This window comes from Columba livia, chromosome 13 (assembly GCF_036013475.1).
Source record: "Columba livia isolate bColLiv1 breed racing homer chromosome 13, bColLiv1.pat.W.v2, whole genome shotgun sequence".
Classification (NCBI taxonomy): Eukaryota; Metazoa; Chordata; class Aves; order Columbiformes; family Columbidae; genus Columba; species Columba livia.
This window is the reverse complement of record NC_088614.1, coordinates 6,389,132-6,414,109: the sequence shown is the minus strand read 5'-3', so window position 1 is coordinate 6,414,109 and position 24,978 is coordinate 6,389,132. Positions and strand designations below refer to the sequence as shown.

The following is a 24,978-nucleotide window of genomic DNA, read 5'->3' as shown; positions in this document are numbered from 1 at the left end:
GCCAAGGGGGACAGACAGTGACCCTGTTCCTCACAAGTCCTAGTGCTTTGGAGCAGTTCCTCTGCAGCAGGAGCAGCACAACAGCAGCAGCAGGTCCTTCTGCTCTTTGCCAGCCCCTTCGCTGCTGCTCGGGACTGTTCATTCTGACAGGAACAGAATCAGAGAGTTGTTTTGGTTGGAAAAGATCTTTAAGATCATCAAGTCCAACTGTTGACACTGCCAAGGCCACCACTAAACCAACATCCCTAAGAATCTCATCTCCATGTCTGTTCAACCCCTCCAGGGATGGTGACTCCACCACTGCCCTGGGCAGCCTGTTCCAATGTCCATCAGCCCTTCAGGGAAGAAATTGATCCCAAGATCCAACCTCAGTCTCCCCTGGTGCAACTTGAGGCTGTTTCCTCTGGTCCTGGCACTTGTTCCTGGGGAGCAGAGCCTGAGCCCCCCACCTCCAACCTCCCTTCAGGCAGTTCAGAGATCAGAAGGTCTCCCCTCAGCTCCTGTTCTCCAGGCTGAAGACCTCAATACTCAATTCAAACCTATTTGGGCTCCTTTTTCTTACCTGGGAGCACTCAGACTTGTGCGTACTTTTCAAAAGGCAAAACTCTGCAAGTCAGGCACAGGCTGCGAGCTTCTCTCCAACCCCAGTCACTGAGAACACTGGCAGACAAACAGCTGCTCTCAAAGCATCACCTTCAACCTGATCACCAGCCCTGTACCCATCCTGCCTTCCTGGGGAAGATATTTGGGTGACTCACACTTCAAAGTGACAACAGCAAATCCTGTTAACTCCATGTCACCAGGCCAGTCATGTTAAGGGTTATTTCTAGCCCAGGTACCACAGCAGGCATAAATCCACACTGAGAGATCACATCAGGACTGCACAGCTCCCCAGCTCATCCCAAACTCATCTCCATCAGCATCCCCTCTCCCTGTAGCTCCCTGCTGTTCTAATTAAGAACTGCCAAATCAATAGCAGGTATTTATATAGGAAAAAAATACAAACTAGACAAGAAAAGCATCCCAGCTTCTTAATCACTTGTGCAGAACACTCACACTACAGGAGGCTGTGCAGCGAGTTCAGCAGAGGTAACGCAGGTGGAGGCACTGAGCAGCTACTCAGTGCTTTCCACACACTTCTACACCAAGTCTGCCCCACAGGCAGCAGCCTGTTCTTCAAGCACCTAATCAGTTAAATACATACAACATAACTAAAAATAATAATAAAAAAATAAAATAGCAGCACAGCTCCAAAGGATACAAGAATCCTGGAGAACGGCATGTCAGCGAAGGTATCAGCATACTGCAGATGAGGTTCACACAGCAGGATCATTTATTTTAAAAATAAGTGACATTTACAATACTTTCTCAAACAGAACTAAAGAATACATTTAATCAACAACAACAACCTGTTCAATAATGGGAAATGAAAGTGTTCCAGCCTCTCCCACCATCTAAACAATGCACAGCTGTACGCTGCTATTCCAGAATGTTTTCATATAAAATTCTTCACTTTTTTCACTCACAGAGACAGGAGTTCAGTATTTCCTCTTCTACAAGAGAAGTCCAAACACCCCAAAGTAGTTTTTGTTAAAAACTAAGTCTCAAGAATTCATAAAGCTACTAAATAGAAAGTTTAAAAGCTCTAGAAAAAGACAGTTTTATAGTCTAAGCTGAAGGGTGGCTTGGATCAAGGCTGGTCCCAGCAGCACAGTCTACACTGAGCAAAGTGCAAAATCAACACATCAAGAGTTAAAGCCCCAAGCTTTAAAAAAGTCTTGAGACCTTAAGGGAGGGAAAAAGGAAAAAAGTGGGATTTTTTGCCTGGCAATGCCCTCTGAGCTGTGAAAAGCTGCTTTAGGAATCAGTCACATCTGTTGCATCCGGGTTAAAGGAATCCTAACCAGGGATCCCGAAGGATTAGTGCGAGAATTACATAATAAACCTGATTTCAATGCAGAACTTCACAGGGTAACACTGTGTGCTGGTGTTTGCAGCCCACCTCTGCTAGCACAAAGCTTTTCCTTTAAAAATGAGTGGTTTCAAAGCTCAGGAATCAGCAGAAGGAGAAGTTCCAGGCAGCACCCGCTCCTGGTACCCAACTCTGGTGCCTGCCCTCGGGTTCAGCTGGGCTCACACCATCCCCACACAGGGCTCTGGAGCAGGAACAGTGCTGGGAGGAAAGGGGTAGAACAGACCCCATTTGCAACAGCGGAGATGAATTTGTAATATTGCTAGAAGTAAAATTAAGCAGGACTCTGATCCCTGTAGCTTCAGAATAAAAGCAGGAGGAGGCAGGAGGGGGTTGTTGAGTTCTGAAATAAAAGGAGGGAAGGGTTTTGTGACACCCACATCTTGTTTAAGCACCACAGAGATACAGAGGCTTCAAGAGACAGCAAGGGATGCTGCTTCCCTCCCCTAGTTGTTCGATGCACAACAGCAGCAGTGAGCTTAAAACTAAACCCAAATCACATCATCGGGCTCCATCCAGCTTCCCAAGAGTAAGGTCAGAAACCCACAACAATGATAAAGGAAAAGCTCCTCAGCAGTCAAATCTATAGCTGCAACCCAAGACTGATTTGGAGAAGATTAAAAAGTCTTTGGAAAGGTCTTTAGCATCTTCTTGTGGGCAGGAGAAAGCAGGATTCAGCTCTTGTAGAAACATCTGGCAAAGCTGAGGGTGCTTCACTGAGGGTGAAGGGCACAGGGACACTGAGAAGCCAAAGCAAACCCTCCAGTACAGCCCTTTCCTGTAGGATGAGGATGATGGTCTGGGAAAGCTCTTTCCTTCCCAGGACAGGGTGTTCTCTGGAATAAGACTGTTCTGGATGAAAGTGCAACCCCCTGAGCAAAGCTGAGGTGAGTCCATCCCGTGCAGCCAGCAGGAATCTGGTGATGTGCGAGTGGGTCCCATCCTCCCTCCTGCAGCCCAGCACACAGCTGCCATGCCACTAAACCTCACGGCCAGGCAGACAGCATGTTAAAATTAATCTTTTTTGGCTTGGGTAGGCATATTTTCAAATCTCTCCAATCCCATCTCCTCATTTCAGTCTCATCGGCATCACCAGGGGCAGTCCAAGTCCTTTCTAGTATGGAAAATACCACGGCAGCAGCCTTGCCCGACCCCTGAAAATGAACAAAATCAGCATCCTAAAGCACAAGGGCATTGCTCAGTTGAGATGCCAAAAAGCAGAGCTACCTGTTCCCCACCCTGGGAGCTGGGACTCACCCTCCTGCTCCAGCTAACCCTGACTGAGCCCAGCGCACCCCCAAAGGACAGGGCACCCCCAAAGCCAGGCCCAGCTCTGGGACCAGCCAGGCTGGGTGTGGGATGCCCACCCACCACCCCCAAGCCCCCACAGGTATGGGGGAGGACAGTGGTGAGTTTTCAGATGTTTCTGCCACCCCTAAAGCTCCTCTCTGCTTCCCCCCACAGTGCCGAAGAGGCTAGGACACGGCTGAAGCTAATCTGCAGTGAGATGAGCTGGAGAATAGCTCCAGTCCCGTGCTGGGGACACAAGGGACGTGGGGACAGCAGCGGGGATGGCTCTGCCATGCCACCCCTGGCTGCTCACATCTGTCCTTCCCCATCTCGGCTGCCCACAGTCCCCCTGAGGTGCCCGTGTCCCAGCCAGACAGCCACCAGGCTCCTGCCGACTCCAGGGACACAGAGGTGATGCTAACAGTGCGTGACAGGCAGGAGACATTTCTAGCGCAGGTATCCAACAGGACGCTCCTTCTCCATCCTCCCATCTGTGCCAGGGTGGGAGGTGCAAAGCTGAAATGCTGAACACAGCCTGGGCGAAGGACAGTTATCCCCATGCTGGGGACACCCCACTCCACTGCGATCTTGACCCAAATATGCAAGGAAACCCCCTGCCAGCTGCTCACCTGTACATCCTCCCTCGCACTCTCGGCTGCTGCCCTCTGTAGTAGCCTCCATGCTGGGTCAACCCTCCCCGGGCTTGGAAGCAGCCCCGGTAGCCCCCACGGTCGGTGCTGCTGATGCCCGGCATGTTGGTCCTCTTTGGCAGGACCTGGAAGGTGGCAGAGGGGGCTCAGCCAGTGCTGACGGCACCAGGGTTTGGCACAGCCCCATGTCGGAGGCAGGTATGGAGCGATGCACCACCCCAGGGTCTCATCCAGCAATTACCTTAATGACACGGCCTCTGAACACACTCTCATCCAGCTCCACCGCAGCCTTCACTGAGCTCTTCTCCTCAAACTCGATGTAGGCGTACCTGCAAGGGGACAGGGTGAGCAGAGCCCCAGGGACACCCCGCTGCTCCCAAAGGCTGGGGAGCACCAGGCAGCACCCCCGATGCCTCAACCCCAGCCCATGTGCAGGACTGACCCTTTAGGATGCCCTGAGAACTTGTCACAGAGAATGGTCACTCGGTTGACTTGCCCACAGCTGTGGAAGTGGGACTCCAGCTCCTCCGCGGTGCTCCCATAGTCCACCTGCAGTGACAGTCCTGGGTTCCTCAGTGTCACCAGTGAGACCCTCAGCTTGTGGATCTGCATCCACAAACCACCAAGGGAGGCAAAGGGCCTGGCCAACCCCAGTCACACCTTGTCACCATGGCCTCATCTCCTGAGGTTCAGGACACTTTTCCAGCTGAATGCTCCAGCCTGGAAACCCAAATCCAAGAGACAACTATCCTCCCTTGAGGGAACCAGCAATGCAGCACCATGCACAGCAGCCGGTTGGGTATTTTGGGGAGCTGACACTTGCAAGAGATTTTCTGCAAGCGGCTGAGGATCATGGGCAGGTGCTGAGCCACATTCCCAGTCTGGGCTGGGCAAAGGAAAAGCATTTGGGATGGGACCAGCCAGCCTCTGGTGGGGGGCGGATGGGCCTCCATGACAGGGCTCTCAGACATACGTTCAGCTGCACATGGAACAGCAAGGGGGACTGTGCTCCGAGACCTCCCACTTACGTTGCCCACATAGACAGATCGCTGGTCAACCTCGGTTGTCTTTGGGATGAGACCTGCAGAGACAAGGGGCTGCGCTGGATGGGGTTGTGGGAGCTCCCTGGCAGAGGGACATCTGTCTGTGCATGTCCTCTCCCAGCACAGCCACCACTGAGCTGACACATTGCAAAACTCCCCAGGTCTCTGGTCACATCTGGGCATGTCCAACCCCCACACTGTTGCCTCCTTCATCCCCTTGCTACCTCTGTCTTCACAGAAAAAAAAAAAAAACAACACAGTGGGTGAGTGCTCTATTGGGGCTGTTGGTGCTAAACTCAGTTACCAAACTGAATTAAATTTAATTAAATTAATTTACTGCATCTTGGCCTACACAAGTAGGAGGTAAGAGGGGATAGAACCTGCATTAGAATCATGCCATCCCTTGGACACCATCCCTCAGCCACCTTACGTGGGTCCCAGGTTGCCAGGAGAGGCAGAGCCACCTGCTCTGGTTCCAGTTGCCACTCTGTGCACCTGAGGGGACAGCAGCGCCCAGGGACAGCCCGTACCTGCCTCTGAGCTCAGGAGGAAGCGGTTCTCAGCTTCCAACTTCTTCAGCCTCTCATCCTCTTTCTCCATCTCCTGTACTCTGGCTTTGATGGCCTCCAGCTCCTGAAACCCAAACCAAGACTTGCCTGAGCAGCACACGGAGCAGGGACACCCCAATGCTGCTCCCCACCCTGGGCTGGGATGTTGCAGCGCTGGGGACAATGGTGGCCTGGCTGCTGGGGACAACAGCCTGTCCCATGAAAAGGCTGTTCAGCTCCCAGTTCCGCTGGGGAGAAAGAATAAGGAAACGTTTCCTTTCCCGTGACTGCTTGCAAAGCAGCGTGTGCTGAAGCAGAGATGCCCCAACAGCACCAGAGCTGCCAGAAGGAACCGGAGACTTAAGCTGGTGACAACCAGGACCAACTGACTCTCACTCAGCCAGGCAGACATCTCAGCAGTGAAAGCCAAGCAGCAAGAGAGTGACAATTCAATTTCCAGCTTCTCAGTTCAGGAATTTTAACATCTTAATTTTTGGAAGCACTTAAAGAGATGTGCAGAAAGTTTCCCATTTCCTTAGGGAAACAGGGAAAATTGATTCCACCCTTGGCCAGGCACTCACCAGGTTCTGCACATCCAGCTCCTTCTTGCTGTCCCCCTCCAGCTGGCTCAGATCTGAGTTGTCATCTGCAGCCTTCCACAGAGCTGCCAGCTCTGTCACATCCCAGGGCTCCTCCACTGCTGCCAGGGATGGTGGGTCCTTCCACCAGATCCCTGAAGTGTCCAGGAAGAGAGGACTGGGCAGGAAGAGGGACAAAAAGCCATTTAACAAACAGACAGAAATTTAACACAGCACCTAAAGCAAAACATCAGGCAGAGGCTTTAAGGGTGCTTCCAGTAGAAGGACAAACAGGCACCACCAAAGCTGCTCTCAGTGCCACAGGCAAGCTCGCAGCAAGACCCCAGAACTGCAGGAGTGAGGGCTACTGAGTGGCCTCCAGTTCATACTGAGCCACTTCCCAACTCAGGCAGCTGCAAAGGGGACCTGAAAGCAGCTTCCTTTGGGTGAAAAAACCCACAGGTGCAAGCACCACTGCCTGCTGGCAGGGAAGGGGAAGATTCAACAGGACCTGTCCCACCAGCAGAGCTCCCAGGCTGCCCAGAGGGAGCAACATGGGATCCTGCTTCCCCCAAGCAAAGGCAAACCTGCACCCTTCCAGCCCTGGGATGTGGGTTGAAGCCCTCAGAGCTGCAAACTCTCCCACCCCTGGGTAAGAAGCTGGCCCTGCTCCAGCCCAGGGAGCCTCAGCCCAGTCCCCGCACCGGCCCGGACTCACCTCGCCCGGCCCCCGAACATGCTGCGTTGCCTCCGCGGAGCCGGTGGGACCAGCCGAGCAGCGCCACGTGCGGATCTCCCGCCACCACGTGCGCCCCTCGCGCCGGCGCGCCACTTTCAGACATCAGCGGCCAATCAGGGCAGGGCACCCCGCCAGGCCCCGCCCCGTGCCGGCAGGGCGCGAGGGGCGGCCGTGCCCAGCTGTGACAGCGGGCCTTCAGGTTCGATCCCCGGGGGCGGCAGCGGACACGTGTGTGCGGGGGGACGACATCATGCGTGGCCAGGGATGTACCCCTCGGGTTTGGGGACTCCCCCTCGGCCCTCATTGTCTACCAGCCCCGCTGGTGGCGCTGTGGACTGCAGCCAGCTCCCAGCAGCTGTCCCCAGCACAGGGCCAGCATCAGGACATCCCAAGGGGTTGCAGCATTTGCAGCTGGGAGGGGAGATCCCTTTGGATTCCCTGGGGACAACCGTCAATGTCTGTCACCGTAGACACCCCTCCTCAGAGCTGGACAGGGGGCAGCAAACGACCCCAGGGCTATAACAAACCCCCCAGGGTTGGGGGCACGGCGTGCTGAGCACTGCCAGGAGAGGGAGGAGAGGGCACCCAGCACAAGCCCGGAGCCTACGGTTGATATTAAATTGTCTTTATTACACAGATACAGAGTTAAGAACAGACATAACCTGAATCATAAAGTTTACATCTTTCACATGTCAAACATACAGTACACTTAGAGAAAGCAGGAAACAGCAAGGGGGGGGGACAGCATGCCGAAGGAAAGTCCTACCACCTCATCTCTCTGGGCTGGCCCCCAAAACCCACCCAGCGGGGCAGGGCAGGCTGCCACCATGCCCCCCAGCCCTGGAGGGGGCTCTGGTTTCCAGCTCCCCAGGGACCCCCATGCCCTGGTGTCCCTGTCCCCAGGGCTGGCAGGGTAATGTGGGCAGGACTCAGCCCCACATGGGGAGGGCAACCAGGGACCGGTGCTGTGAGCGAGGAGGAACAGCAGCACGACACCTCCCTCCCAGGGCTGTGACGTGTGGTGGCATCAGAGGAGCCCCCGCGGCTGTCACTGTGGTGAGGACACCCCAGCACAGTGCCTGGGACCTGGGAACAAGGTGACATCTTCTCCCTGACCTCAAACCTGCCAGGATCCAGGGGGACACCCCAAGCAGAAGGGGGGACCCTGGCAGGCCCCGGAGGAGGAGTGTGAGGAGGGGGTCTGTGGGGGCTCCAGCAGTAATGGAGCAAAGCCCAGGCAGGGGTGGGACCCCGGCTCCGGGCTGCCCAGCCTCGCCAGGACGCGGCACTTTGGTTTCAGCTGGCATTTCAGGTTGGGAATACGAGGAAGGAGCTGGAGAGACCCTCACCTGCCAGGGATGGGGTCCCAGTGCCACGTCCCTCCTGTCACCTCCTCCAGCCTGGTGCTGCACCCAGCACCTGGGGCTCTGCCTCCCCCCAGGGACTGGGAGCCCCCCGCACACACCGACACCATTTCCAAATAACACCCCAAATAATACCCCATCACTCCAGCCAGCACCTTCCTGGCCACCACAGCCACCTCCACGCCGGCCCCACAGCCGCGCCGCCACTGCCGTCCTCCCCGCATCACTAATTTTTTGGGAAATATTACACTTTAAAGCTGTCGTTCTGGTTTGGACATCTGCTAGCACCACACCGCCCGTCCCCTCCCTTGGCTTTTGGTTTCAATGCAAAGTTCTTTAGAGTAGTTTTATTATTATTTAAAAAAAAAAGAAAAAAAATTTAAAATGAAAAAAAAACAAAAGTGAAGGGAGTGGAAACGAGAGCAGACTCCATGGAAATGCTCTCGTCCCTGGTTTCCTGGTGAGGTGGAGGTAGAGGCAGAGCCCTGGTGCGGAGCAGGGCCAGGGGCATGTGGGGACACATTGGGACATCCACGGCTGGAGGGGCAGGGATGGGCCAGTCACCCACAGAGCAGGCAGCCCCACAGCAGGTGCATCTGCAATACTCTTATATATTACCTCTTCTCAGGAAACGTAAGAAAAATAGACAATATCACGTACGTCACACCATAAATAAAGCGAACAGTCACTCAAGGGGCACCTGGCAAATCTCCCAGTCTTGTGGTGCACAGAATCCCCCCGGTGGGATGCACTGAGGTCTTGAGGTGCACAGAATCTCCCTGGGGGGATGCACTGCGGTCTTGGGGTGCACGGAATCCCCTGGGGGGTTGCACCGAGGTCTCGGGGTGCACAGAACATTCCCCTGCACAGAACAACCCAGTCCCCCGTCCCCAGCCCTTCCCTCCTCTTCCTCCCCTACAGAAAACACACAGGATGGTTATTGCAAATGCGGAAAAACTACAGCTCCTATCGAGCACAACAACTTCTGTTCGCCTCCGGCAGCCTCACTCCCCCACGTCAAAGCCTCCAGCGGGTTCTCAGCATCTTTTATTTGGCAAATGTCTCTTATTATTATCACGATCATCATTATTATTATCTTTTTGGACCTCTGCAAAGACTATTTACATTCACATTAGCATACAGCACTCCTGCCCGCTGGGGCTGCCCTCCTTGGGGCCGGGGGACTTTCCGTATTGCACTCCTGTCCTCTGCGCTTTGTACAACAATGCGAGAAATACAAAATAATGGACACTGTCCTTGACTGCCTCCTCGGCCAGGAAGGAGGTGGCGCTCGTTTTCCTTTCCTTTTTCCTCTTAAAAATCCTTGCAAAATAAATCCAATGCGGGGTGTGGGAGCAGCCCAGCAGCGAGGGGTTTGGGGGGTCCGGCCGCAGGTGTCCCCTGACGGCTCCGGGAAGGGGGAAAACCAAAATCTGTCTTTTAATCTCATTTTTTTCCTTTGAATTCTCTTTTTCCAGGGCGGCGGCGGGCAGAGGTAGAGATGTGCCGACTCTGGCGCTTCTCAGCCACCATCTCCCCCTCCCATGCCTCAGGGACTTGCTTTTTTTGTTAAAAAAAAAACACTTTTTTTTTCTTTATTTTAATAGAAACTCTTTAAAGCCCCGGGGGTGCATCCATCCATCCTTGCGGGGAGGAGAAGGAAGCAACAACAGAACGAAACGAACTTTGGCAGTGGAGAGACATTTGGATGTTCCTTGGTTTTGGATTTCCTTTGGAGCAGAGGTGAGTCCGGTCTGTTCTTGGCTAGCTAGCAAGGTAGTTACAGGTGAGCGTCCGTCACGCGGCTCGACTTGGCGTCGTCTGGTTTTTGGATTTTTTTTCTTTTTTTTTTTTTTTTCCCTTTTTTACAATTTCTTACTTAAAGCCAAAAAGTTTGACGTTTTCTTTTTTATTTTCTTTATTATTTTTTTTTACAAAAAAAAAAAAAAAAAGAAAAAGAGAAAAAAATATAAAGAAGACAGAGACGAAGAAGTGAAGTTTGTTTCCTCCTGCAAGCAGCCCCTTGGCAGCGCCGATGCGAGCCGGGGCCAGGCCGGCCTCTCCCATGTCACTGCATGGCCAGGCTGCGGCCCAACTCCGCATCCAGAGAGAAAAAATAGAAAAAAAAGAGGAAAAAAATAATGAATGACAATCCCCCAACCGATAGAAAACCAACCAAAAAAAAAAAAGCCAAAAGAAAGACAGAAGAGAGAACAGAGAAGACCGGTATTTGCCTTAACTCCACTTAAAGCCCAGTTTGAGGATCCGTGAGGATTATTTGTGAGAGCTAGAGAGGTCGTTTCGGAGGTCACACAAGTCAGGTAGCTGAGGAAATAATTGCATCCAGTGCAGTCCGTGTGTGCCGGAGCGCGGCGGCAGCGCGGGGCGGCTCAGCGGGACGCGGTCTCCAGCGGAGCCGGGGTGGCCGGCGTGCCAGCGCGGGAAGCGGCCGCCGAGCCCGTGTCGCTGGGGCTGCTGGCGATGGTGGCCACGGTGTCGGGCTGGCAGGGACCTGGGGGCAGCCCGGCGGGGGCGGCAGGGGCCGGCAGCCCCTGCAGAGTCTGCCCGCAGACGTGGTGGTGCTTCTCCCAATCCTTGTGCTGGCAGAAGGAGCCGCAGTAGCGCGCAGTGTTGCAGCCGCTGCAGGTCTCGCTGGCTTTGCGCCCACAGTTCCAGCAGCTCTGTGGGAATGCAAAGGTAAAGCTCAGTCCCGGATCCTGCATCCCCAGCCCAGAGCAGGCACCCCCATCCTGGACTGTGCACATCATCCTGAACCGTGCACATCATCCTGAACCATGCATCTGCATCCCAGACCATAGAATCATAGAATCATGAATCATTTTGATTGGAAGAGACCCTCAAGATCATGGAGTCCAACCGTTCCCCCAGCCCTGGCACTACCCCATGTTCCTGAGAACCTCATCGCCATCTGTTCAACCCCTCCAGGGACGGTGACTCCACCACTGCCCTGGGCAGCCTGTTCCAATGCCCAACAGCCCTTTGGTGAAGAAATTGTTCCCCAGATTCAACCTCAACCTCCCCTGGCGCAACCTGAGGCTGTTTCCTCCTGTCCTATCACTTGCTACTTGGCAGAGAAGACCAACACCCTCTGTGCTACAACGATGTACCCCACCATGGACCACAGGCATCATCCTGGACCATGCACCTGCATTCCATACTGTGTTCCCCCATCCTGGACCATGCCCCCCATCCTGGTCAAACAAATCCCCTCTTTTTCCTACCCCATGGTGTTGCCGCAGTCCCCCCGGTACCCATGCTCATAAACACAGATGCGAATTTGATTGCAAAAGGAGCATGTCCCAAACACCCATGCTGCCACCAACCCTGTCCCCCTGGGGTTCCCACCTCGCTTGAGTCCTCTTGCTGGTTGATGACGGTCAGGGCGTCCTCGGACGCCTGGCGCTTGGCCTCAGCCAGGGCTCGCTCCATCTTGGCTCGCTCCGTCGTGATCAGCTCGTGGGCTTTCCGCTCCGCGTCCGACACGGCTTTCTGCAGCTCGGACATGGCCTGGCGCTTCACCTCATTCACAGCTTCTTCTGGAAGGAAGGAGGGCGAGCGTGATGTGGGGGGTGCTGGCATCCCCCCAGCTTTGACACCATGTGTCCCCTTCTGTGGCAGCACCACCTGCGAGCATCCCCCGCCAGCCCCAGCCACAGCGCAGGGAGTGGATGGGGCAGAGACCCCACCAGCTCAGCACACCGATGGGTGCCGGTGCCTGCCCCGTACTCACCAGCCTTCCTCCAGATCTCCTCCGGCATATACCCAGAGAGCGCTCGTGGTGCAAACTCTCGGTGAGCATCTGGAAGGAGAAGGGGTGATGCTCTTAGGAGATGCCATCCCCTTTGAACCCCTCAGCTGGAGATGCCGGACCCCTGGGGTAAACAGCACAGGCACCCCGGAGAGGGGCGCAGATCCCCCAAACGCAGACCCGGGGGTCAATACCTAACTGAGGTGCTTCGGAGGAGCTGTTGTGGGGGCGGGCGGAGGGGGGGCTGCCTTTCTTCATGTCCTCAGCATCACTGTAGCGCCGGATCCAGTGGTTCAGCTCCTCACGGTCGGCCTCCTGGCACCGCCGCAGCACTGTGAGCGACCGCCTCGTCTTCTCCACCATGTCCATGATGCAGTTCAGCAGCTGCGGGGGGATAAATGGCAGGGTTGGGGGGGGACCACCATTCCTGGTGCTGGGGGTGGATTTGGGCGGTGTGTCAGTCTGGGAGCAGAGGATGCTTGGGAGAAAAGATGTGGGGGGTACATGGTGGGCACACAGGGCAAATTAGGACGGGGGAGGGAAAGCACTCACACCAGCCCAGTGCGACCATCGCGGAGGGAAAACTACGTACGTTGTTGAGATGTTTCCACTCCTCTGCCCACTCCCGGTCGGTGAGCCGGTGGTCAATCACCTCTTCCTGCCGTGCCCCGTGCACCGCTGCAAGGCAAGCAGGGTGGGGGTCAGCCCCCCTGCAGCACCCCTCGCTCCTTGGGGGGTTCCCCAGCCCCCTGCTCCCCCCCACCACTCACCGGCAGGCCGCTGGCGCTCACGGAGCTCCCGGGGGTCGGGGTGTCGGTAGGCGTCGCGATAGTGATGTGCCATGGCCATGTCCTCCAGGCGGTAGTGCTGGGGCAGGGTGGGGGCAGCAGGGGGGTGTCCCAGCCCATTTGGGGGGTGGCTGAGCCCATTGCTTGGGCTGTAGCGCTGCGCCGGGCTCATGGTGCACGGCCGCTTGCTGAGGTGCTCGGGGTGCAGGGGGTCTCGGTCCAAACCGTTCTCTTTGGTCCTGGGGGGAGGAGAGACAGTCGGTCCCTGGCATGTGCTGCTGCCCGCCAGCCCAGGGAGGGATGTGTCCCCTGGCTCGCACCTGTCTGGCGTCCTCCTCTTGCCACTCTCGCCCACCTCCAGCAGCAGGTCGGTGGAGTCGACGGGCGAGGAGGCGTTGGCGTCCAGCAGCAGCTGCTCATGTTGTGCCAGGTACTGCGCTGGGCTCTGCTTGGCCATGCGGGCACAGTGCAGCAGCTCCCGCTGCAGCAGCGGCAGGTTGGCCTGCAAGGCGGAGAGAGTCCAGTCCACAGCCCTGCAGAACCCCACAGCCCCCTACAAGCACAGCTGCCCAAGCACAGCCCCCCCAGCGCAGCCCAGCTTTGGGGTCCTGCTCACCTCCCCAAGGGGACAGGTTTTTCAGCAGGGGCTGTTATAACAGGACAAGGGGTGATGGTTTTAAACTAAAGGAGGGGAGATTCAGGTCGGACATGTGGAAGAAATTGTTGCCCCTGAGGGCGGTGAGAGCCTGGCCCAGGTTGGCCAGAGAGGTGGTGGATGGACCATCCCTGGAGACATCCCAGGCCAGGCTGGACGGGGCTCTGAGCAACCTGAGCTGGTGAAGATGTCCCTGCTCATGGCAGGGGTGGCATCCTGTGATTCTATGACATCCTTGGGACCCTGGTCCCTGCAGAGTGCCCTGGCCAGCCCCTGTGCCGGAGGGGACACACATGACACCCTACACGGCCTGACATGGCCACAGCTTCAACCAACCCCTCCTGCATCCCGACAGGGGCTGCAGAGCATCATCTTCCTCCCGGCCAGCTCAGCCACCGCTGCCACCCTGTCCATGGGGTGGTCACCCTGGGGACCTGCACCCCCAGCCCAGAGGAGCCCCCAGCACATCTGGCACCCTTGGTGTATCCTCCTCCAGCACCATGGCTCCAAGGAGCACATGGAGCAGCAAGAATGAAGCAACAGAGACCCCATTTTGCCCAGCTGCCAGCTCTGGTTTGCTCTTCAGGCAGATGAGCTGCAGCCAAACCCCCTCCGTGGGACACATTTATGCCAGAGACACACACTGCGGCGAGTGGGACAGACCCTTCCCTTCCCTGGCCCGGGGCAGAGGGAACAACCCCACCAAAACAAGTAAGATCCCCTGAATCTGGGCAGCATGCCGAGGCCAGCTTTTTGCAGTTAGGATAATGAGAAACATCTGGAGCTGGCGGTGGGAACAGCTGGGAGCGGGGTGCCAAGGTGGCTGCTTGGCAGTGGGACAGCGGGGACGGCTCCCAGCTGAGCCATGGGGCCACCAGCCCCAGCGGGACCCCACAAGCCATGTGGCTGGGGATGCACTATCCCCTGCAAAGCTGCGCAGGTGGACGAGGGGGCTCTGCTGTCCCCCCCGGCTCTGCTTTCCCCTGCAAACTGCCCTGGCAGCTTTGCAGGCAGATTCCTGCGGCGAGCGCAGACCTCTGCACTGCGGGGCTGGGGAGGGAGAGGTGGAAAAGGGGCTTTTTTTCACTTTTTTGTTATTCCTTTGCTAACAGGGGACAGCCGACACACGGCTTGAATGTCTGCCGGCAGCGCCAGTGCTGCCAGGCAAGCCGGTGATCAGTGAATCCCTCCGGAGCAGGGTGACAGTGCTGAGTCAGCATGGAATTAAAAGGCAAATTTTAAAAAGGGGATTTTTAATGAATTGCAAATGGTTCCCAGCTGGGCCAAACCCCCTGCATTATTGCAAACAGCCCCGGCCTCGTGTGACTCCACACGTGCAAGGAGCTGGGTGTGCAGGGAGGACACGCATGCCCGGGTGCGGACCCCAAAGCCACCCCGCAAACCCCCTTTTGCCAACACAAAACGCGATGCCCCTGCGGTGTCCAGGCTGGGACCCACCTTGAGGAAGGGGATGACGAAGGGACGCAGTGGGAAGTTGGTGGCCTCCTGGAGCTTGGCGTGGAACTCCTCAATGGTGAGCGTGGAGTTCTGTGGGGACAGCCTGGGCTCAGCCCCTGCCCTCCCCTCGCACCCCATGAGGATGCTTTGCTGCTTCTCCCCCAATTTTTCCCCATTTCTGCTCCTCTGCTGACTCTGCCACGCTCAAGGGAAAACCACAATGGAGGGGAAAACCATGCTCAAGGCTTTGCCAGCAGCAGGGACTCAACCCTGAACCATGCCATGCAGATCCCAGGAGATGCTGAAAATACATCCTCCATTTCTCTCAGATTTAGGTCAATCCAGCACCAATAGGACCCTATTTTTTTTCCCGTTTAGCAGCATCCCCATCCCAAAAGCAGACCAGAGGATCCCCAGACATGGCATCACCCCGCAAGCTCCCCCTGTGCCCGATGGACATACCACAAGCCCCAGGACGAGGGTGCGCACCCGCTCCCCGATCTCAGGGGAGATGTCGTTGCCAAACTGCTGCAGCGTGGTGAGGAAACGCTTCAGCTTGGAGAGCTGCCGGGCACCGCAGGCTGGGGGGAGCTGGTGGGTGGAGAGGGAGGCAGTGGAGGAGGTGGCCGGGCCGTTGCTGAACCCATTGGGGGTGGACGGAGCTCCATTGATGGCAGTGGGCGAGTGGCTGCTCCCGTTCATCACTGCGAGGAGAGAGGGGGATGAGAAGTCAGAGCAGGCAGATGTGTCCTGGCACCATGGGGACAAGGCGGGGATGAGGGAACCGGCGCATCCTGCTGGGTATCATAGATCTGGCAGCACCTGCCAGGCTTTGGGATGCTGCTGCATCCCTGCGGCCACATCCTGGACTGGTCTCTGGTGCTGTGAGGGGCTGTGGGGAGGGATGGCATGCAGTGCATGCCTCAGCGCAGCAAGGGCCTGATCCTGCTCCTCGATGTTCAAGCCACCCAACAGCACGGGCTCCGTCCTGTGCCTCCAGGAACTGCTCAGCTGCCCCAGGAAGAAGCCACGAGCTCTTTTCCACAAAGCCCAGCCTGGTTTGCAGCACCCCAGCACCTCTGGCCCCGCTGTCCAGACAGGGAGGACAGGAGTTGCCCGCAGCACCCTGCACCAGGGGACCTGGGGAGAGGACATCTGGGAATGCCAACTGGCGGTGTGGCAGGTCCCTTGTCCTGCACGAGCCCCCTGCACAGACCGCGTGAGCGCAGGGACCTTTCTGTGACCGGCGCGGACGATGGCACGTGTCGCCCCATTCCCAAGCACACGCTGCTTCACAGCACCCAGGCATGCACCGCGCCTCTCCCCGCGGCACCCAGCTCCTAGGATGGCACTAACCTTGTGCTGCCTGCGCCGCCCCGCCTGCCCTGCCTGCCCTGCCTGCGTCGGCAGGCTCCCACTCGCTCTCTGGCTGGGCAGGATCAGCCGCCCGCTAAAGAGGTGCCAAAAATAACCCGTCGGCCACAACTGCTTTTATTCCTACAACAGGTGCGTTACTAAGTTAGACACCGCACATGTCCCTCCGCCGGGACAGGGATGGGGTTCGCATCCCCGTGACCCACCGGGTCAGGGAGAGGGGCTGGCATGGGGGAGCACACCCTGCCCAAGCCCCCGCCACGGCACTGTGCCATCCACCGGACCCTGCACCTCCCGGGGGGCTCTGGCTGCCGCTCGGGTCTCTCATGAGAGCGGATGTTTCATTTTACTTACAAAGACAGACCATCGACCATTTCAAGCAACCATGAAAACGGCCGCGAGGCAGAAACGTCGGAGGGCCAGCGTCTCGATCTGCAAGCAAAATAAAACACGCTATGATGAGAGAGCAGAGGGGGCAGCTCTCGTCCAGGGGGTCCCTGCAGGCAGTGCTCCTTGTCGGTGAGGACACACATGCCGTGGGTGAAGCTGCCCAGACCCAGACGTGCCAGGGATGGAGCCGGGTCCCTGCATCCCAATGCAGCTGGGGATGCTCGGCTGCTGGACATGGTCCGGGCATTTCAGAACAACCCCTGCGCAGCTCCAGCACAAGGGGCATTTTGCAACATTTCCCCAAGACCAAGAATAACCAAAACATGGTGGCACTCCAGGACAAGGCTGGCCCTGCATCCCACGCCGAACCAAGCTCAGGGTTCTGCATCTGCCACTGGGCTGAGATTAAAAAGCAAAACCCCTCAGATCGCAGCTGAGCACAAACCCAGTTCTAATGAGAGGGCATCTAGCTGGAGAGGTGGCAGGGCCGCGGCGATGACAGAGGCTGTTGGGGGCCTGCGGCTCAGGGGGGGCATTTTGGAGTGTTTTCTTCCCCAACGGCGTTTCTAAGCGAGAAGCAGCTACGAGCAAACCCCCTACACACACGTGTGTGGCCGGGACATGACCCAGCAGAGCCGGAGCAACCACTTGGCGCAGCCACCGCTGCTCTGGCCAGGAGAACTGCTCAGCCCCTGCCCTCCCAGATCCTGCCCCATGTGTCCCTTGTCCATCCATGTGCCAGGATAGTGACACCAGCACAGGGACTGATCCCAGGTGCAACCCTGTGGGTGCAGAACCAGCCCAGGTGCCACCAGTGCAACCAGCGTGTCAGGGCTCCCCCAGTTCAATGATGCTACAGAGACTGAGGACTCAAACCTCGAGTCCTCATCAAGTTCCCTTGATGCTGCCACACCTGCCTGGGCAGGGCAAGGACATCCCTGCTGCAGCAGCTGGCTGTGACACTCCCCTGCCACCGATGCTCCCCTGCCACTGTTGGGTGCCACATGTGGATGGGCAGGCCAGTCCCCATGTGTCTGGGACCCTGGGCGGGACCAGCTCTGACCTGTGGGGACAGCCCCAGCCCGCAGCATCCTCCAGGCAAGAGTGCCCAGGGCCACGTGTTGCTCTGTGTCACCACCCTGTGACCAGGACACCTCTGTCCCCAAGCACTGCTGGCGCTGGGCAGTGCCGCGGTTCTCCCCACGGGTACAGGCATGACCCGGGGCTCAGGGTGCACAGCCAAAACCCTTCTCCAGTGCAAGGATGAGTAACGTCAGCCCCGGCGTGGCAGCACCACACAGGGCTGCAGGGACACTGCTGCAGCGAGTGACCTGCAGGCAAAGAGAGCCGGGCAGCCCCCCTGCCTGTCACCCCGTCCCTACTGGCAGCCTGGTACTCACGGGTGTTTGGCATGAAGGACGGGTGGCGGGTGGCTCCCTGTGTGACGGCGGGTGGTGGCGGTGGCATGCTGGGCGGCGTGGACCTGGACTGCGTCTTCACGTCAGCCGGCGAGTCAGGCATGGTGGCGGCCCGCGTCTCCGCGGGATCTGCGGGGAGAGGGCACACGGCGATGAGGGGGGTGTGCCAGGCAGTGCCATGTTGTCCCCACCAACAGGGGCTGGGGGCAAAGGGGACCCTTTAGGATCTCAGGCTGCCCTGGGCATCTCTGCTCCCCAATGCACGATGGCAGCAACCCTGCACAGAGCTTGGGCAGTAGGGACAGTGCCTGGTGTCCTGTGTGCCTGCAGGACAGCGACCAACATACGCATCTGCACAGTGGTGGGGATGATGCCCTGTGCCCGGCACAGATGCAGGTGGTGGGGCCAGGGCGGGGCACCACTCTGCCTGTGCAGCACCAGCTCTGCCCCATGCATGTGTGTGTGTCCCCGCAAAGCCATTGCTGTCACCTTGGCACCCTCCTGCCCATGGCTCAGGAATCCTTGGCTGCCCATCAGCCCCTGGCTGTCCACAGCAGCTGTGCCCAGGGCCGCTGTAATCCCAGGTGGTATATTGTGTGTTCACTACAGCCCATGCTCGGTGGCAGCAGCAATGGCAGGACACACACACCCACCGGTGACAGTCCTGCTACAGCCCTGGGGAGCCCTGCGAGGCACTGGGTCCTGCACACCGGGGACATGGGGCTCCCTGCCATCACCTGCTGTGCTCCCCCGCATCCCTCCCACTGCCCTGCAACCCCACATAACACCCAGCAGTGGCATCCCCAGGGGACACGTGACAGCACCGTCCCCTCCAAATGGCGGTGATACAGACCCAGTCCAAGGTTTTGGCCCCACGGCTGCCACACTGGGCGGTGACGGGTGGCCCCAAGTGTGGGCAGCTGTGACGATCCATCAGCGTCCCCAAGCCTGTGCCGCCACCACCACTGGCCCCAGCCAAAGAAGGAAGAGGCAGCCACAACCGTCGCCTGGCTGCGGGGTCCCTGCTGCGCCCCGGCACGCTGCCCGCCCGGCATGGCTGATCAGCACTAATCTAATATGCATGCTTAATCTGCCGCAACTGTTGTGAGATTAATTGAACCCTGCAAGAGCACATTGTCCAGGCTAAATAAAACCAGGGCCTCATCCCGAGCAAGATGCTATCAGGGCTTGTGTTGCAGCCGACGCTGCGTGCAGAGCACGGGGAGATGGGAGAGCCAGCAGCAAGGGCCAGACTCTCAAGCTATTACCACCCTGATTCCACAGCACCCTCCTGGGTGGCTCCAGCACCACAGAACATCCCCCCGATGGGGGTTTGAGTCTCCTGGGGGACACCATAATCCTGCAGACACCTGGATGCTCCAGTGTCCCCTTCCTTGTCCCCTTCTCCCACTCCAGCCTCAGGAGAAACCTCAAGACCAAGCAGCATCCCTCCCCATAAAACCATGATTTCTTTACATGGCCTTCCAAAATAAATGGTATGTTTTGAAAAACACCTTTTATTTTCCTTTTCATGGACATGCCCATCTCTGGGAGAGGCTTCTGCAGCCTTCCAGGCTTCCCCCATCAATCAGCGGAGCAGAATCCATCTCTGAAAGCAGAGGACGAGCCACAAGCGTGCATAGAGCATGACCTGGACTGGGTGGCTGCAGCTGTGCAGCTGCAGAGCCTTGATCCACTGGGTGCCCACACGATCCTGCATCCCGTTGCTGCCTGCATCCCAGTTCCCATCCCCATCCCCCTCGCCGTCCTGACTCCATACACATGTTCACACTGAGGGGAAAACACGGATACACTCGTTCTGGCACCAACACAGCTTTTCCACAACTTCCCACTGGGAGGAAAGTTTCCACAACGCTGGGCAAACACCCGGGGAAATGGGGCCTGGTTGTGTTTTTTCTTGTCTTTTCCTTTTTTTTCCTCCAAGTCATACATTTTCCCTGAGGTGTTTGCAACTCAAACATCGCTGTGCGGGCACAGGGACAAGGGACAGCACCAAACCCGATGGGATTTGTCAGTACCCAGGCCCAGAAACGCCCAAAACAAACAGAGCCCAGGATGCCCACAGTATCCGAGCACCAACCCAGGATATTTGCAGGATGGGACGAGCTCCATGGTGGGTGAAGGGGATTTTAGGGGGCACGGGGCAGCCCCCCAGTACTGCCTCCAAACAATAATTCCCCAACATGACTCCAACTCTGCTGGAATTATTTTTCTCTTTTTTTTTTTTCTTTCTTTCTTTGAGGTAATTTGTCCCAGCTGCTCAGGGCTGTGTCTGTTTTCCTCCATCTGGTTTCCATTAGGCCTGTGCAGCCCAGATGAATAAGTAATAATATAAAAATAAAAGGATTAGTATTTTCTCCTTGGCTGGCGGGAGCGGGTGTCCCCCACCCTGCCTCCCGGGGCCAGCACATGCCGGACCCCGCACACCCCCGCATGACCCCGAACTCCCCATTTGTCGCACTGGAGGATTTAACCCCCGGCACACTGGCCCGGGCACTGTCCCTGCTGTGGTGACACCCCAACGCAGCTCCTACCAGCTGGTAAAGCTCAGCTTGGCCCTGGCTTGCCTGTGGCACCCAGCAGCACCACAGGGGTCAGGGTTTGTGGCCCCATGGAGTACCGACGACACCCGAATTTCTCACACTGGTTTGTATATCGCTCTTCCAGGGTGGGAGCTGCAGGAGACCCCAATAGCTGGTCCTCTGCCCCTCCAGAGCTGGGGCAGGGGGGCTGCTCGTCTGTGTACTCCCCAGTGCTGGGTGCTGGAAAGCACTGATGCATGGCCCCGTGCAGCTGTGCACACACCAGTGGGCACCAAAATGCGGGATTGTGCAGCTGTACATGCCAGCGGGCACCAGTGCACAGCACCATAGAGCCATGCACGCTGGTGGGCACCAACACACAGCATCCTGCAGCCATGCGTGCCAACAGGCACCAACACACAGCATCCTGAAGCCATGCATGCTGGCAGACACTAGTGCACAGCATTGCACAGTCCTGCATGCAAACAGGCATCAACCATGGCATCCTGCAGCTGTGCACAGCAGCAGGGATCAATGCACAGCACCACGCAGCTGTGCATGCTGGTGGGCACAAGCACCCAGCATCCTGCAGCTGCACACGCTGGCTGGCAGATACCAGTGCCCAGCACTGGGCACACCAGTGAGCAGCTCCAGTACCCACCAGCAAACCAGGCAGCCGGTCCAGCCCAGCGTCTGCCATTTCCCACAGCCCCAGGGAGCCTGTCCCACTGCTGCAGGCTCTGTCCCAGCCCCAGGGTACCCGTCACCCCTGGGCAGCGAGCACAAGGAAACAGGTTGCCCAGTTAGGTGGTGGATGCTCCATCCCTGGAGACATCCCAGGCCAGGCTGGACAGGGCCCTGAGCAACCTGAGCTGGTGAAGATGTCCCTGCTTGTGGCAGGGGTGGAGCTGGGGGAGCTGGGAAGGTCCCTTCAATCCAAAACATCCTGTGATTCTATGATCCCGCACAGTCTTGGGCAGGGCCAGGGAGTAGCTGGGCATGTGGACAGGGATGTGCCGGCCCTGGCCAGCTACTCTCCTGTCCCCTCCACCTCCTCGGGGATGCGGATGGATAGGGCAGGTAGCTGCCCTGGCTGTGGCCATCCAAAAGCTCCACCTTCCTACACTCCTCCCTTCCCAGGCTGGGCAATTCTCCTCGGGCAAGGAAGGAGTTAAAAGGGAATTAAAAGACCAGCATCCTTCATGCTCTCCAAATGGCCACAAATGAAATCCAGATGCTGGAGGCGACGTCTCCCAAAGCCAGGCTGCCTCCGAAACAAAGGCTCCTCAGCTGCCGCTGCCACCAGGGCCAAGAACAACTCCCTGATAAGAGGGCGAGGGACCGAGCTGTCCCAGCTGGAGTGTGTTAGGGACGCAGCAGCACCGGCCGCCAGGCAGCCGCACTGGCCACGTGCATGGCAGAGGTGGTGGGAGCTGCAAGGCACCATCATCTCCCTTCTCCCTTGCACCCATCCTGATCTCCCCAGGGATGCAGTGACAATGGGGTAGGTGACAGCAGGCAGCTTGGAGGTGGCTCATCCCCAATTGCACATGGAGGGGGAGAGCCGGACAGCAGCTGTGGGATGCTGGGGGGTGCTGAGGGACTCCCAACAGTTATCCCACTGACAGCCTACCCCATGCACACATTTTGGGGAGCTAGGCTGGCAGGAAGTGATACGAGCCCCAGCATTCATTGTCACAAATGAAGCCTTTTAAAAGGGAAGCCAACTAATTAAACCCTCTGCACAAGATGTAAATGACCCTGGCTTTGGCTGGCTCCAGGCCCAGGGAGGAACTTGCACGGGAGCTATGGCTGCAGGTCATGGCTGCCACAAGGACAACGGGACATGGGTGTGCCCGGTGGTGCCAAGGGACCGCTGGCAGAGTGGCCCAGCCCTGCCAGGTACCGTGGCCCTGCCTGCACTCCTGCAGGCAGGGATGGTCCTGAGGATGCTCATGCCCAAGGGATCCTCACAGCACAAGTCTTGATCTGTCCTGCTTCTCCAGCAAGGGGGACGGTGAAAACCTGGCCCAGGATGGGCGACAGTGCTGTGCCAGCCAGCCCACAAACCGGGGCATTGTCCCCCCAGCTGAGCAGGACCTGCCATCCTCACACCGCTACGGCAGCCCTTGGCACCACTCGGCGAGGCAGCCTTCATCCCTGCCATCCTCGCCTGGCCCATGGTTGCACTGGGATGGGTCCCACACTGCTGGGTTGGGACACTCACCACTCACCCAATGTCGGGAGAAGCGCAGGTTGCACCATGCTCAATTTCCATTATTTGCTTTGTTTTCCCCGCAGCCCCCAGCTGTGCTGCCTGCTCCGGCGGTGCCAACAAACACCCTGGGGACACCCGGTATTGCTGGGGGACACACCACAGGACATGCTCCTTGCTCGGCTCCAGGGCAGCCAGTTGGGACCCCAGTGCCTGGTCCCCTCCCACATACCACACATAGTGTCCCAGCTCCATGTGGGACATCGGCACCCAGGACCACACTCACCTACACACCCCAAACCAAACAAACCCCATTTCTCCAGTCACAACCAGGCAGCCAAGGGACTCAAACCCGCTGCCTTGGCTGCAGGTTCCATGCTGGCAGTGCCAGTCGGCTCCCGCGCGGCCAGGGAGGAGCGAGATGGGTTTGATTTTCCTCAAAACAACAACAACAACAACAACAACAACAACAAAAAAGCTTTCCCTCCGCCCCCCCCCCCCCCCCCCCAAAAAAGCACCCTCTCTGTTTTACAAGCCTTCATTTGCTATTGTTTATGTAAACAGGTAAATTGTTTCGTATCTCAATTAAAAACATCTGCCACATAAATGAATACCAATTAACTCATCCTGTTTTTAATTACTCTGTTAATTACACACAGGCAGCAAAAAGGATGGCAGGGGAATAGGGAAAGCATGCTTACAATCCCTGCTTCTCACCTTGCTCTTGGCAAGGATCCGAAATGTTCCTAAATAATGATGGATGAAGGTGGCTGGTGAAAATGGTGGCTTGTGGCCAGCTCCAGCGTGGCAGCCCCTCCCTGGGCACCCTGCAGGGGTATTTCCCAGCCCCCTCCCCAGAGGCACCACATCGCCACGTTTTGGAAACCCCAGGCCCCATGGGACACGCCAACGCCACCTGCATCATCCCCCGTGCTGGTGGTGACCGCGGCACAGCCCGGCTGGCTTTCCCGGTGCCAGCCCCACATTTGCTCTCAGAATGTGTCCCCGAGGAGAGAAACCTCAGGATGCCAAAGCAGATGGGGAGGATGGAGGAGGGTCTGCAGGGTCAGCATCCTCATGGACCAAGCGCATCCTCGAGGTGCCTGTGCCACCCCCAAGACCCCTTGTGCTGCCAAGGGGCATCACCTCTGTGTGGGCACCGTGGGGTGGATGGCATCTCCCAGCAATTGCTGAGGGACCCCGAGTGCCGTCGGCCCCTCGCCCGCCCCCCCCAACTGTGGGAAACTTTCCAAGTGAGCAGATGGGGCAGGGGAGCGGCGGCAGCGAGGAGGAGAGCAGAAAAGGCTATTTTCTCACGCTACATATTTTACAAGTTGAACATTTTGTGCATTTCAGCCTTGCCTGGAAAAGCATCTCGGGCTCAGCCCCGGGACTCAGCGTCAGAGCCTGTGAGTCAACAGCAGCGGCAGCGACGTGGCCGGTCGGCACAGAGAGAGCCCGGACAGCGGGGCTCCCCCCTTCAGAGAGTCTGGCTGAGGGGTCCCCCTGACCCAATGATGCTGGAGGAGCATCAGGATGGGCCAACGACCCCACCAAGCCCCCCCAGCCTGGGCACAGCATCTGCTGCAAACTCTGCCTGCAGTGCTGCTGTCTGAGCCGTCCCATGGCAAGGGGGGTGGACACACACATGTCCTCACTGCTCCCCAGCTGCCTTGTGCTCCTGGAAATTAAATATACTGGGAAAACACTGGGAGCAAACAGAGAGCCGGGTTGCGGGGCTGGGGCTGAGCCCCCCGGGAAACACCCACATCTCTGCTGCAATCCCCCTCCCCGGTGCAAGGGTTGGGGTGCATCACTGGCATGACCGTGCTGGAAGGGCAACTGATCTGTCAACATGTTGCCAAAGGGGCTCCCCAAAACCATCCCAGCCCCCTGAGTGCCTGCCCCAGCTGCAGAGCTGAGTGCTCTTCAAAGGCAGGGATAGGTTCAGGCTAAAACACCCCCAATTTGCCATTTTTGCAGCCACTCAGCCACATGCACAGGGACACCAGTGCCCAAAGGTGGCCTTGGTGGCTGAAGTGGGGACAAGTGGCACGAGCAGCCAAGGGACTCGGGGCATTTTGGAGGGAGAGAGCAGCTGGGGAAGGGAAAACATCCCCATCCACACGCCAGTGCTGGCGGGGAGCTCCCAGTGAGGTCCCTGCAGCGTGGGAACGCCGAGGC

General features: G+C 57.7%; 2 protein-coding genes across 10 annotated transcripts in view; both read right to left on the bottom strand.

Annotated features, from left to right (window-relative positions):
- Positions 1-1,310: 1,310 nt before the first annotated feature.
- Positions 1,311-7,277, bottom strand: PABPN1L (PABPN1 like, cytoplasmic). The gene is made up of 8 exons (XM_005504722.3): positions 6,800-7,277; positions 6,085-6,259; positions 5,486-5,588; positions 4,941-4,993; positions 4,355-4,461; positions 4,154-4,241; positions 3,892-4,037; positions 1,311-3,126 (listed from the first exon to the last, which is right to left on the bottom strand). The coding sequence occupies exons 1-8, from the start codon at positions 6,817-6,819 to the stop codon at positions 3,087-3,089; spliced, it is 732 nt and encodes a 243-aa protein (XP_005504779.2). The 5' UTR covers positions 6,820-7,277; the 3' UTR covers positions 1,311-3,086.
- A 152-nt stretch (positions 7,278-7,429) lies between these two features.
- CBFA2T3 (CBFA2/RUNX1 partner transcriptional co-repressor 3) overlaps positions 7,430-24,978 on the bottom strand; it is a 29,166-nt gene continuing 11,617 nt past the window's right edge. For 5 of the 9 annotated variants that reach the window (XM_065028788.1, XM_065028791.1, XM_065028789.1 and 2 more), the window contains 11 exons: positions 18,019-18,165; positions 16,583-16,660; positions 15,317-15,558; positions 14,855-14,944; positions 13,062-13,243; positions 12,724-12,980; positions 12,546-12,631; positions 12,148-12,337; positions 11,936-12,004; positions 11,551-11,741; positions 7,430-10,865 (listed from right to left, as the gene is read on the bottom strand). In XM_065028788.1, coding sequence (XP_064884860.1) covers positions 10,575-10,865; positions 11,551-11,741; positions 11,936-12,004; positions 12,148-12,337; positions 12,546-12,631; positions 12,724-12,980; positions 13,062-13,243; positions 14,855-14,944; positions 15,317-15,558; positions 16,583-16,660; positions 18,019-18,165 — 1,823 coding nt within the window. In that variant the 3' untranslated portion in view covers positions 7,430-10,574. The remainder of the gene's footprint in view (positions 10,866-11,550; positions 11,742-11,935; positions 12,005-12,147; positions 12,338-12,545; positions 12,632-12,723; positions 12,981-13,061; positions 13,244-14,854; positions 14,945-15,316; positions 15,559-16,582; positions 16,661-18,018; positions 18,166-24,978) is intronic. The other 4 variants (XM_065028794.1, XM_065028795.1, XM_065028790.1 and 1 more) reach the window with 3 other exon arrangements.

Excerpts from the sequence above, each read along its gene's own strand:
- PABPN1L (XM_005504722.3), bottom strand. The coding sequence starts at position 6,819 with ATGTTCGGGGGCCGGGCGAG. Across the intron at positions 6,260-6,799 it reads ATGTTCGGGGGCCGGGCGAG|TCCTCTCTTCCTGGACACTT; the intron begins GTGAGTCCGGGC and ends CTTCCTGCCCAG. Across the intron at positions 4,038-4,153 it reads TCAGAGGCCGTGTCATTAAG|GTCCTGCCAAAGAGGACCAA; the intron begins GTAATTGCTGGA and ends GCCACCTTCCAG.